The following is a 12730-nucleotide window of genomic DNA, read 5'->3' as shown; positions in this document are numbered from 1 at the left end:
CGCTCGAGGGCTTAAGCCAGTGAGAGAACGCTGAGGGGCCCCGCCTCCCCGAGGCGGACAAGAGGCGGACGAGAGGCGGAGTCGGCCCCCGCGCCGCTCCCGCCTCTACTGGATGCACACGCTAGGCCCCGCCCCATTTGCACGTCAATCTGCTCAGGAGCCCCGCCCCATCTGGCTCTGCGTGCGTCAATGGGCCGCATCTTTACGCGCGGCTCCGCCTCCGGATGGCGTCACGGACTTATCTACATGTGAGGCCCCGCCCCTCCCTTTGCAGGACGTCACCGAGGACTGCAGGGGCCTGAGCCGCTGCTGCCGCCGCCGCCGCCGCGCAGCCCCACATCAACGCACAGGGGGCCCTGTCACCGCCACCGCCAAAAAAGTCACCGCCGCTAGGGTCGCCGTTGCATCGGTGCAGGGCAAGGTGAGCTCCTGGGCAGTCGGGTGTGCTCAGGCTCCCAGCACCTGCATAACCTTCATTTGACTGATGGGCTGATGGAGGTGGGGGACGAGGTTGACTGGGGTTGAATGGGGGGAAGGATGCGGCGGTCGCGAGGCTGGGAATGGGTAGGGCCCGGGCGCCCCACTCCTGCCTGATCCTCACCACTAACCCCCGCAACCCCCTTGCTCTGCGGCGGAGGGGGAGGGGAGCCGAGCTCCTTGCGGGAAGCTGTGCGCGCGGGAGGCTTTTGCGTGCGCGTGCGCGTGGTGTGCACACGCGTGTGCGCGCCTGCCTGTGTCAGCGGGTCTGTGTGCACCCTTGCTTGTGTACCTGGATATGCTCGTGCGACCCCGTGGGGGTCTGGGCCTAAGTGTGTGCGTGTTGCACGCGCGTGGAGAAAGACGTGTGGACCACCTGTGCATGTATGGTCCGTGCATGCAAGCACGGGGATCCGTGTCCATGTGGGTGATGTGCACACGCCTGCATGGGTGGAGGGGCCTGTGCGCACGGGTGCTTTGCACATTTCTATAGGCGAGTCGGTGTGCAAACAGGTGTCTGTATCTTTGTCCTGTGCACCCCAGTGCGTTCACACACTCCTGTATGTACGGATGAGCGTGTTTGAGGCTGCGTGCACGTGAGCGTGTGCATGCCCCGCCTGTATCATGTGATGCAGCGGCCTTGGCCGGAGCTCTCCGGCCTGGAGGTTTGCGGGGAGCGGGGGCTGCAGATGCGCGTCCTCGAGGGACCATGCACGCGGTGCACGTGGGGCCGCGCGGCCGAGTTCTGAGGACCATGAAAGATTGATGGGGGGCGGAGCCAGCCGCAGTCACCCCCTCCGGGCTCAGCCCTGGGTTTAGGGTTACAGCCCCACCTGGGGCACCTGCCCCTTGGAGGGGGCTGCTGGGGTGTCCCTATCTGCGACCCTCTGAGCCCCTCCTCTGAAACGCCCAGGATTTCAAGGTCACAGGCTGCCCTCTGCTGGGGGCACCACCAATTAATACCGGGGCTCCTGATGGGATAAGGGTGTTCTCCATACACCGGCCGTTTTCTGGAGCCCTTGCTATCTTCTGCCTGGGCTTGGGCACATGAGGATGGAGAGAGCCCCCCTCACGGTTCTGCTACACCCGGTATCCCCAGATGGCATCCGCCACAGACTCGCGCTATGGGCAGAAGGAGTCCTCGGATCAGAACTTCGACTACATGTTCAAGATTCTCATCATCGGCAACAGCAGCGTGGGCAAGACGTCCTTCCTCTTCCGTTATGCTGACGACTCGTTCACGCCTGCCTTCGTCAGCACCGTGGGCATCGACTTCAAGGTCAAGACCATCTACCGCAACGACAAGAGGATCAAGCTGCAGATCTGGGTGGGTCCCAGCTGGAGGGCTCCTGCCTGGCTCGGTTGGATTCCTGTCCTTGGAAAAGCAGCCCCAACCTCGTCTATCTCTTTCCTGACTGGAGTCATTCACTTACACACTGGGCATTTATCAGGTGCCCACTGTGTACCAGGGGCAGAAACAGTACCTGTGTTCTCCCATAAGCGCCTAATCCTGGTCCTTCAGTTTCCCCATCTTCAGGTCTTCCACGTATGAGGTTTCAGCTGGATCTTGGTCCCCATTCTCTTTTTTTGTTTGTTTTTTGAGACAGAGTGGTCTTGCTCTGTCACCTAGGCTGGAATGCAGTCACGTGATCACGGCTCTCTGCAGCCTCGACTTCCCAGGCTCAAGCCATTCTTCCACCTAAGCCTCATGAGTAGCTAGGACCGAGGGCGCCTACCACCACGCCTGCTAATTTTTTTTTTTTTTGTAGAGACAGGGTCTGGCTATGTCTGCCCAGGCTGGTCTTGAACTCCTGGGCTCAAGCGATCCTCCCACCTCAGCCTCTCAAAGTGCTAAGATTACAGGCATGAGCCACCCCACCTGGCCTTGTTAGTTTTAAGAGACAGAGTCTCACTCTGTTGCCCAGGCTGGATTTGAACTCCTGGGCTCAAGCAATCCTCCCACCTCAGCTTCCCAAGTAGCTGGGAGTACAGGCAAGTGCCCCTGAGTCCAGCTTCCTTTAGTTTTTAAACCTACAGTTAAATTCTCTCCATCTTCATCTGGCTTGATTTTTCTCCTTGGTCCTTGTCACCCTCCAATATAGGATACATTTACACCCTTATTTTCTATTTCCCACACTGGGTGTCACTTAGCAAGGGAAGGGATTTCTGCCCATCTTGTTAACAACTGTGTCCCCAGTGTCCAGTTCAGGGTGTGGCAAAGATCAGTGCCCAGTCCGTGTGTGTTTATTTGTTTGTTTGTTTGTTTTTTGAGACAGAGTTTTTGCTGTCACCCAGGCTGGAGTACAGTAGCGCAATCTTGGCTCACTGAGACCTCTGCCTCCGGGTTCAAGCGATTCTCCTGCCTCAGCCTCCTGAGTAGCTGGGGTTACAGGGGCTCATCACCACACCCAGCTAATTTTTCTTTTGTATTTTTAATAGAGACAGGGTTTTGCCATGTTGGCCAGGCTAGTCTTGAACTCCTGACCACAAGTGATCCGCCTGTCTTGGCCTCCCAAAGTGCTGGGATTACAAGCATGAGCCACCACACCTGGCCTGTTTTTCTTTTTTCTTTTTTTTTTTTGTTATTGTTGTTTTGAGAGAGAGTCTTGCTCTTGTCGCCCAGGGTGGAGTGCAATGGCGCGATCTTGGCTCACTGCAACCTCTGCCTCCTGAGTTCAAGTGATTCTCCTGCCTCAGCCTCCCGAGTAGCTGGGATTAGAGGTGTGCACCATCACGCCCGGCTAATTTTTGTATTTTTAGTAGAGACAGAGTTTCACCATGTTGGCCAGGCTGGTCTCGAACTACTGACCTCAGGTGATTCGCCCACCTTGGCCTCCCAAAGTGCTGGGATTACAGGCGTGAGCCACCACTGCACCCGACCCCCTGTTTGTTTTTAGAGACAGGGTTTCACTCTGTCACCCAGGCTGAACTGCAGTGGCGTGATCTCACCTCACTGCAACCTCTGCCTCCTGGGCTCAAGCAACCCTCTCACCTGAGCCTCCTGAGTAGTTGGGACTACAGGTGTGAGCCACCACACCCTGTTAATTTTTGTATTTTTTGTAGAGATGGGGTCGCGCTGTGTTGCCCAGGCTGGTCTGGAACTCCTGGGTTCAAGCCATCTGCCCACCTCAGCCTCCCACAGTGCTGGGATTACAGGTGTGAGCCACAGCACCTGGTGCAGTACGTTTGGTGAATGACTCTGTGGAATAATGGAGCACTCATATATTCTGAGCACTGGTGACCCAACCTGCTCTTCCTGACACTTTGTGCCCCTGGGCAAACTCCTGCTTCTCCCAGGGGGCTGAACTGGATGATATCAGAGCTCATTTCCTCTTTGAGGGCCTTATGTGTGGGTCCTCTCTGACCTTCATCTCTTCCTCCCTAGGACACAGCAGGGCAAGAAAGGTACCGGACCATCACCACTGCATACTACCGGGGCGCTATGGGCTTCATCCTCATGTATGACATCACCAACGAGGAATCCTTCAATGCAGTGCAGGATTGGTGAGTATACCCCACTTGCTCTTTTTTTTTCTTTTCTTTTCTTTGAGAGAGGGTTTTATTCTGTCACCCAGGCTGGAGTGCAGTGGCACGATCAGGGCTCACTGCAGCCTCGACCTCCTGGGCTCAAGTGATCCTCCTGCCTCAGCCTCCCAAGTAGCTGGGACTACAGGCATATACCACCACACCTGGCTAATTTTTTTTTTGTATTTTTAGTTGAGATGGGGTTTCCTCATGTTGCCCAGGCTGATCTTGAACTCCTTGGCTCAAGTGATCTGCCCACCTTGGCCTCCCAAATTGCTGGGGTTACAGGCATGAGCCATCGCTTCTGGCCTTCTGCACTCATTCTGGGGCCATTGTCTCTGAGCCAAACTTTCTTCAAAAAATAATAAATAAAATGTAGGGGTCAGAGAAGGATTTCAGATGGAAAAGTAAAACTATAACCATATAGAAAAAAATATCTCCAAGTGTAGGGTGGAGAATATAGAGACTATAAGGAGAGTTGGCATGGCCGGGCATGGTGGCTCACACCTGTAATCCCAGCACTTTGGGAGGCTAAGGCAGGTGGATCACCTAAGGTTGGGAGTTCGAGACCAGCCTGACCAACATGGAGAAACCCCATCTCTACTAAGAATGCAAAAATTAGCTAGACATGGTGGCGCACACCTGTAATTCCAGCTACTCGGGAGCCTGAGGCAGGAGAATTGCTCGAACCCAGGAGGTGGAGGTTGCAGTGAGCCAAGATTGTGCCATTGCACTCTAGCCTGGGCAACAAGAACAAAACTCTGTCAAAAAAAAAAAAAAAAAAAAAAAAAAGGAGAGTTGGCATAGGTTAGAGGTTGTAAACATTTCAATTTTCTGCTCAGAAGTAATAACTTTAAAAAAGAGTTTCTGGGCTGGGCACAGTGGCTCATGCCTATAATCCCAGCACCTTGGGAGGCCGAGGTGGGTGGGTCTTGAGCTCAGGAGTTCAAGTCCATCCTGGCCAACATAGTGAAACCCTGTCTCTACTAAAAGCACAAAAAATTACCCAGGCATGGTGGCTCATGCCTGTAGTCCCAGCTACTTAGGAGGCTGAGGCAGGAGAATCACTTCAACCTGGGAGGCGGAGGTTGCAGTGAGCCTAGATCGCGCCACTGCACTCCAGCCTGGGCGACAGAGCAAGACTCTATCTCAAAAAAAGAAAATTTCTGGGCTGGGTGGCTCATGCCTGTAATTCCAGCACTTTGAGAAGCGAAGACAGGCAGATACTCCAGCCTGGGCAACAGACCCAGACTCTATCTCAAAAAAAACCCCAAAACACAAAAACAATAACGGGTCAATCGGGGGCTGGAGTGGGGTGAAAGAGGGGCACACTGGGGGAAAGGATGGTGGGGAGGATGGAGGGCCAAGCTTCTGGGTCTTTCTCCCTCGGACAAGGACACAGGCTCCACATCAGCCTGTCAGGGTGGAGCTGGGATCCTCCAAACCCTAACCTGCCCCCATCGCTGCCTCCTATAGGTCCACCCAGATCAAGACCTATTCGTGGGACAATGCCCAGGTGCTGCTGGTAGGAAACAAGTGTGACATGGAGGATGAGCGGGTGGTGTCATCAGAACGTGGCCGGCAGCTAGCTGACCACCTTGGTGAGTGCCCAGCTGGGCCGGAGACCCACAAGGCTAGAGAAAGGACACTAAGAGAGGGGAGGGCACACACCCAAGGTCTTACAGCTAAGCCAAGTAATTCACACTTTCTGCAAACTAGCCTTCATCCAGGAGCCATTTGAGTTGGATCCTGAGGGATGTGTAGGAATTCTCCATGCAGAAAGTTTAAGGATTTATTCTGACACTCACTGTCCAACGCTTTGTTGGCTGTTGCTGGGCTCAAGAGGCATCTAGGGGTGCCTCGAGGGACCCCTGAGGTGGAGGGAGGGACCTGGATGGGAGGAGCCCATGAGAGGAGCTAGGCTTCCTGGAGTGGTGGGTAATGAAGAAGGGTCTTTCAGGCAGAGGAAATAGCTTGGGCAAGGGCTTGCAGTGAGAAAGATCCTATGTGTTTTGGTAATAATTTCACAAGACTGGAACATGAGGGTCAGCTGGAGGAAATGTGGCCTGTCATAGAGGGCCTCAACCATGTGCTGAGAGGCTGGGACTCTTTGGAGGGCAATAGGGAGTCACAGAGGGTGTATGAGCAGGGGGAGGTCACGGCTGGATTTGAGTGTCAGAGGCTTCCAGGGCCAGTGCATGGGACTGGGCTGGACGCTGCAGGGCATGTCTTGCCAGGTCCCTAAGGACAATGAGACACAATTTTAGGAAGGAAGGGCAGGAGGCCAGGTGTGCTGGCTCACACCTATAATCCCAGCACTTTGAGAGGTAGAGGTGGAGGATCACTTGAGCCCAGGAGGTCGAGACTGCAGTGAGCTATGATCACGCCACCATACTCCATCCTGGGCAACAGAGCAAGGCCCTGTCTCAGAAAAAAAAAAAAAGAAAGAAAAAGGCAGGAAATGCAGAGCTGACCCAGTTCCATGTTGCTTCTCTGCGGGATTTGTCTGTACCTTCAATAAGTTGCTTGGCACTGGGAATCTCCAGGTGTTCCCTTTCCTCAGAGAAGCATCTCTGGGAGTTGGCATAGGGCGTGGCCAGGGTCCTCATCCCTGCCTTCCCTGACCACAGGGTTCGAGTTCTTTGAGGCAAGCGCCAAGGACAACATTAACGTCAAGCAGACCTTTGAGCGCCTGGTGGACGTCATCTGCGAGAAGATGTCCGAGTCATTGGACACGGCGGACCCTGCGGTCACAGGCGCCAAGCAGGGCCCACAGCTCAGTGACCAGCAGGTGCCACCGCACCAGGACTGCGCCTGCTGAGAGCCACCCCACCCCCTTTCCCCTCTTCCCTGTCTTCCCCACCTTCCCCCAACTACCCGGGCCTGACCCGGCCCCTACCAGCCACGGGCACAAGACCCCTGCTCCTGACTTAGCCTGTCACCCTTATTTATTATTGTAGCTATTTATTTATTTATTGAAGATGTCCCCCAGGGGCCCAGGCTCCCCTACCCACCCCAAGCCCTGCCCATCCTGTACATATAGCCCTTTCCCCACTCAGCCGTGGTGTCTCGTGGCCCCGTGAACTCACCGCTTACACTCCTGAACCCCCCCGCCTTTTTTTTAAATTCACCCCCATCCACAGTTGTCAGTTGTGAAGAGGGGGCCAGATGACACCCTAGAGCAGGCTGATCGGGCAATGGGAGGTGGCCAGGCCTGCCAGCCCCTCGGCTCTGCCGCGGTGGGCCGAGGCCGCTGTTGGGGGTTTCCCTGTGCGGACCATGGGGGTCAGAGTCTGGCCTGCCAGGCTCCTCTCCCTGTTTTCTCTTTTGGTGGGGGGGTGTGCTGTGGGTATTCACCACCCTGGGACCCCCCCGCCCACCAGACCTGTTCTGACCTCATGAGTGTCAAATGTGCCCCCCGGTTCCTTAGGAGATGTCATGACAACACTACACACACCCAATAAAGCGAATGGACCACGTGTGTCCCTGTGAGCACCGGGCCCTGCCCAACCTGGTTTTGATCATCCACAGCATTTTCTTTTGTTATTTTTATTTTTCAATATAAATAGAGACAGGGTCTTGCTATGTTGCCCAGGCTGGTCTCGAACACCTGGCCTCAAGCAATCCTTCCACCTCAGCCTCGCGAAGGGCTGAGATTACAGGTGGGAACCACTGCGCCCAGTCAGCAGTTTCAATTACATTATAGAGAGAATTTAATGGCATTTCCATAGTTCACGACCAGGGAAGGAAACACAGAGGCCGCCTGGCCCTATGTGAAACTTTCGGGGGCCGACTCCAGGCCTGAGCCTACTCTGAGGGGATCAGTCATGTCCCCGCCTTAGTCCCAGGACCTGAGGGAGCTCTGGATTGGTGGCTTGGCCCAGAGCCAGGTGGGTGGCAGTGTTGAGGGGCTGGTGCTTGAGACTGGTTGGCAGGGTGGGCCCTGTGCTGAGGATGGGACATCTTGGTCACAGGTCACATGAGGTTCCTGCTGAGAAGGGCTAGGGGATGATCATCCATCTTCATGGGTGTGTTCCGGTTGGGAAAACTGAGTCCCAGAAGTGAGCTTGGGAAGGGCGGCTCAGCCCAATGCCCGGGAGCTGGAGTGGTGCTGGGACGTGGCCCAGGACCAGAGCTTGATGCAGGAGCCCATTCTCCTTCTGGTAGAGGGGGTGGTCCGCCAGGAGTTAGTCTTGCATCCGGTCCCGGAGGCGGACAGTTCAGTCTGCTCGGGTGTCCAGGGCCACACAGCCTGGGGGTGTCAGAGGAACTGGGCTCTGTCCACACAAGACAAGGCATCTGGTCAGAAGCCTGGCTCATCCCTCCCTGTCCCTCCTAACTGAGCCCTATTCTATCTGCCCTTGGGCCAGAGGTCAGCCCTGTTCAACAGACTTGACGGGGACCGGGCTGAGGTCACATCAGACAGCAGAGAAGGGTTAGGTCTTTTTTTTTTTTTTTTTTTTTTTTTGAGACGGAGTCTCTAACTGTCACCCAGGCTGGAGTGCAGTGGCGCGATCTTGGCTCACTGCAAGCTCCGCCACCCGGGTTCACGCCATTCCCCAGCCTCAGATGCCAGAGTAGCTGGGACTACAGGTGCCCGCCACCACGCCCGGCTAATTTTTTTGTTTGTATTTTTAGTAGAGATGGGATTTCACCGTGTCAGCCAGGATAGTCTCGATCTCCTGACCTCGTGATCTGCCCGCCTCGGCCTCCCAAAGTGCTGGGATTACAGGCGTGAGCCACCGCGCCCGGCCTGGGTCTTTTTTTTTTGAAACGGAGTCCCGCTCTGTCACCTAGGCTGGAGCGCAGTAGCACGATCTTGCCTCACTGCAGCCTCTGCCTCCTGAGTTCAAGCGATTCTCCTGCCTCAGCCTCTCAAGTAACAGGGATTACAGGTGCATACCACTAATTTTTTGTATTTTTAGTAGAGAAGGGGTTTCACCATATTGCCCAGGCTGCTCTCGAACTCCAATCTCAGGCGATCCACCCGCTTCGGCCTCCCAAAGTGCTGGGATTACAGGCATGAGCCATGGCGTCCAGCCAGGACTGGGTCTTAACTGCTAGTGAAGAGTTCTCCGCCAGCCCACTGTTGGGTATGGATTGTCAGGAACACAGGAGACTCCCACCCTCCAGGGTGGCTGGCTACACTGCCACTTGGAGCTCACACGTGTAGCCCCCTGGGGAGTCCCCTGGGTGCCTGGTATGCCCTCCACACTCACCCGGTACTTCAAGTAGGACAGGTACGTGTCCCAGCCCAGCGTCAGGCCGTTGATGTAGGTGACTCGAAATTGGGGGGGCACGAAGAGGAAGTTCACGAACTGCGCAGCAGGCCACACGCACCAGTCGGCCTGCGGGGAGAGGCGGGGCATGAGGGGTGGGGGCGGAGCGACCACGAGGGGGCGGGGCCGGACACGTGCAAGGGGCGGGTGCTCCCACCTTGTAGAATTCCCAGAACTTCTCCCGCAGCTCCTGGCAGCTCTCACCCACTGTCTGACCCTCAAGGCAGCCAAGGCCTGGGAAGAACACCAAGAAATGAGAGTGTTAGAGGCCAGGAAGTACTGTTGAGATGACAAGATGGGCTGACGATGGAGGGGGCGGTGTTGGGCCCCTGGGAGCCCGCGCCCCCCACCCAGGGCAGAGGGACGGGGACTTTCAGATGGGATGGACAGAGAATTAGGGTGGCTGGTGTAGGGACAAAACAGAGCAAGTCAGTCCCAGTGAGAGAGAGAGAGGTTATAAACATATAAACACGTGCCCCTATGGAGACACCCTGAAGTTGAGGCAGTTGTGTTACTTTTCCATCACAGACCAGGAAGCCGGGCTGGGAGGTGGAGAATGAGAGACTCTATTAATACCGCTGTCTTTACCGAGCCTAGGGCTGGCACGGTTGCATCCCATTAAGTCTAGCCTCAATTTCTCTTCCTTCAAGCCTCAGAGCCTTTGCATTAGCTGTTCGCTCTGCCCGCTGGTTCCCTCTTCATGTCTCAACTAAGTGTGGTCCCCTTCTTTGGGAAATGCTCTCAACCTCCCGCCCAGGGCGGACCCAACAGATACTGTCCTCATCCCTCCTACACTCGCCAGCGTTCACATCGGCCGAGTCTGTCCTGTCTCCTCGTCCAGGGCCACCCAAACAGGGGGCACATTGGAAATGCTGCATCCTTCTTAACACAAAGCTGGCTCCACCCCTCCCGACCTATGAGAGGCAAAGCCTAGGCTTAGGGGGCTCCTTACCCAAGAAGTACCAGACGCCCAGCAAGGGAGAGGCTACCAGCTGATCCACGAGGACCTTCTTGAGGACATTTGGGAAGCCTCGGAGGCCAGACGCAGGGAATAGGCGGTCCAGCGACAAGTACCAGTAGTGCAGGAAGGGACCCATGCTGCAGCCCACTGCGAACATGCTCGCTATAAGAGTGTAAGTCAGGGGGCTGGGTCGGGCCGGCAAATTCCCCAGTCCATTCCCTCCCTCCCTGGCTAAGGCCTGGGTAAGCCCAATGCCATCCCGGAGCCTCAGCCTCACCGGGAAAACCGGAAGAGCTCACCCGTGCATTCTTCCACTACAAGCCCCACCAGGAGGCGGGGCTCCAGAGGCTCCTAGGTAGTGGGCAGAGACCTCCGGGAGCTGGGAGGTGATGGAGACCCAGGGCTGCGGGGAGACAGACACCCGGGGAGAGGCGCGGTCAGGGCAAGGGTCCTACGGGGGACTGAGGCCACGGGTCAGGGGTCACGGCCCGCAGTCGGGTGTCGGGATCAAAGGTCGCCCGGGGTGAAGGGCTAAGCAGCGTGGCGTCCTCACCGGAGCGCCGTGGGTCGAAAACCTGGCCGGGCCGGGCGCGGATCTCCCAGGACTGGCGCACGCCATCACCGGCCGCCATGAGCGCGCCGCAGCCCAGCGTGTTAGTGACGAGCAGCGCGCGGCCCTGGAATAGAAGCTGCCCCGCGGATAACAGGCGGCGCAGCCGGCGCCAGCCACCCCGCGCCATCGCCCTCGGGAGCCAAGGAAACTGCGCGCCGCTCTGCTCTCGCCGCGCCGACCAGTCGCGAGTCACTGTGGATCCCAAATTGCCCGCCCCTCCGGCGTCCCGGCCAATCGCATAAGGATCTTCAGTCCGCGGGTCGGCCCCGAGCCGCGCCGCGTTCACCAATCGCAGGCAGCCTCGGGGAGCCACATTGCCCGCCCCGAAGAGTATTGACCAATAAACGGCAGGCGTTCTATCCCAAGGTCGATCTCCCAACGACCTCCCGAGCTTCACGGACCAATCGGAAAAAAGAATTGCGTTACGGCCCGCATGCCGATTGGTAACGTTGCACTCTTGTTTCCCCGCCCCTTTCTGTGTCAGCCTATGGGAAACCGTCGCATTCCTGTTCTACCGACACGCCCAGGACGGCACTGGCCAATCGCAGACCGGCGTCACGCTGGCAAATCAGTGACCGTCGTCCCGCCTCCTGCGTTAGGATTGGTCAATCTTAGGCAGTTACAACGCCTTCTGGCCTGGTTGCCCTCCGTATTTCCAGATTCTCCTGGACTTAGCCAGAAGGGATGTGATCTGTGGCCAGAAACAATTATATCCTAATTATGCCGTTCCCGTAAGGAACAATGATTTTTTCTTTTCTTTTTTTGAAATGGAGTCTTCGCTCTGTCACCTAGGTTGGAGTGCAGTGGCGCGATCTCGGCTTACCGCAACCTCTGCCTCCTGGGTTCAAGCGATTCTCGTGTCGCAGCCTCCCAAACAGCTGGGATTACAGGCACGGGCCACCACGCCCAGCTAATTTTGTATTTTTGGTCTAGACAGGGGTTTTGCCATGTTAGCCAGGCTGGTCTCGAACTCCTGACCTCAAGTGATCCACCCGCCTTGGCCTCCCAAAGTGCTGGGATGATAGGTGTGAACCACCGTAACTAGCTTAAAAAATGATTTTCAATGGAAATCCCTGTGCATTCTCTACTAGAGTCGCAAACTACTGCCTGTGGGCTGTTAACTGTTGAAGGTGTGCAGGTTCTTGGCATCTTTAACAAAGAATTGGACAAAGTGCACCAACAAAGCAAGGAAAGAATGAAGCTTAACAAAAGCAGAGATTTATTGAAAACGAAAGTACACTCCACAGGGTGGGAGCCAGTGGAGCATACGGACTCAAGAGACCTGTTTAAGAATTTTCTGGGGTTTAAATGCCCTCTAGAGGTTTTCACTGGTTACTTAATGTACGTCCTATGTAAATGAAGAGGATGAAGTAAAGTTACAAAGTCATTTACTGGATATATGCCCTCTTTAAATGGAGAAGATATTTCCTGTCATAGCTGAATTGTTTCCATTTAAATTGGCCTTATGTTCCCTGCCTCCAGACCTATTCTCCTGCCTCAGGGCCAAATCCTGTCCCTGCCTTTTTTGTGCTGCTCATGATGATCTAAAGGTGTTTCTTAAATTTTTTAAATGGTCAGTCAAGAAGGTGGGGATTGGCCAGGCGCAGTGGCTCACGCCTGTAATCCCAAGCACTTTGGGAGGCTGAGGCAGCTGGATCACCTGAGGTCAGGAATTCAAAACCAGCCTGGCCAACATGGTAAAACCCTATCTCTATTAAAAATACAGAAATTAGCCAGGCCGTGTGGTGGTGGACACCTGTAATCCCAGCTACTCGGGAGGCTGAGGCAGGGATCTCTTGAACCTGAGAGGTGGAGGTTGCAGTGAACCGAGATAGCTCCAGTCTGGGCAACAGAGCGAGACTGTCTCAAAAAAAA

At 55.7% G+C, this 12730-nt stretch overlaps 2 protein-coding genes across 3 annotated transcripts; one reads left to right on the top strand and one right to left on the bottom strand.

Moving 5' to 3' along the window:
• Positions 1-270: 270 nt before the first annotated feature.
• RAB3A (RAB3A, member RAS oncogene family) lies at positions 271-7517 on the top strand. The gene is made up of 5 exons (XM_032170134.2): positions 271-421; positions 1577-1804; positions 3863-3981; positions 5479-5603; positions 6633-7517. The coding sequence occupies exons 2-5, from the start codon at positions 1577-1579 to the stop codon at positions 6821-6823; spliced, it is 663 nt and encodes a 220-aa protein (XP_032026025.1). The 5' UTR covers positions 271-421; the 3' UTR covers positions 6824-7517.
• A 71-nt stretch (positions 7518-7588) lies between these two features.
• On the bottom strand, positions 7589-11414 carry MPV17L2 (MPV17 mitochondrial inner membrane protein like 2). Of its 2 annotated transcripts, none has more exons than XM_032170137.2 (5): positions 10796-11414; positions 10234-10389; positions 9439-9515; positions 9222-9350; positions 7589-8279 (listed from the first exon to the last, which is right to left on the bottom strand). In XM_032170137.2, exons 1-5 carry the CDS (start codon positions 10980-10982, stop codon positions 8223-8225), a joined length of 606 nt encoding a protein of 201 aa, XP_032026028.1. In that variant the 5' UTR covers positions 10983-11414; the 3' UTR covers positions 7589-8222. The 2 variants fall into 2 exon arrangements, with proteins under 2 accessions (XP_032026028.1, XP_032026027.1); XM_032170136.2 differs by having other exon boundaries at positions 10234-10404; positions 10796-11413.
• Between the last annotated feature and the right edge of the window lie 1316 nt (positions 11415-12730).

Source organism: Hylobates moloch, unplaced genomic scaffold (assembly GCF_009828535.3).
Source record: "Hylobates moloch isolate HMO894 unplaced genomic scaffold, HMol_V3 SCAFFOLD_12, whole genome shotgun sequence".
In the NCBI taxonomy this organism is placed as follows: domain Eukaryota; kingdom Metazoa; phylum Chordata; class Mammalia; order Primates; family Hylobatidae; genus Hylobates; species Hylobates moloch.
Note: the sequence above shows the minus strand (reverse complement) of the source record. Positions and strands in the feature narration are given on the sequence as shown.

Excerpts from the sequence above, each read along its gene's own strand:
- RAB3A (XM_032170134.2), top strand. The coding sequence starts at position 1,577 with ATGGCATCCGCCACAGACTCGCGCTATGGGCAGAAGGAGTCCTCGGAT. Across the intron at positions 1,805-3,862 it reads GGATCAAGCTGCAGATCTGG|GACACAGCAGGGCAAGAAAG; the intron begins GTGGGTCCCAGC and ends CTTCCTCCCTAG. Across the intron at positions 5,604-6,632 it reads GCAGCTAGCTGACCACCTTG|GGTTCGAGTTCTTTGAGGCA; the intron begins GTGAGTGCCCAG and ends CCCTGACCACAG.
- MPV17L2 (XM_032170136.2), bottom strand. The coding sequence starts at position 10,982 with ATGGCGCGGGGTGGCTGGCGCCGGCTGCGCCGCCTGTTATCCGCGGGG. Across the intron at positions 9,516-10,233 it reads GGGCGTCTGGTACTTCTTGG|GCCTTGGCTGCCTTGAGGGT; the intron begins GTAAGGAGCCCC and ends TGTTCTTCCCAG. Across the intron at positions 9,351-9,438 it reads AGTTCTGGGAATTCTACAAG|GCCGACTGGTGCGTGTGGCC; the intron begins GTGGGAGCACCC and ends CTCTCCCCGCAG.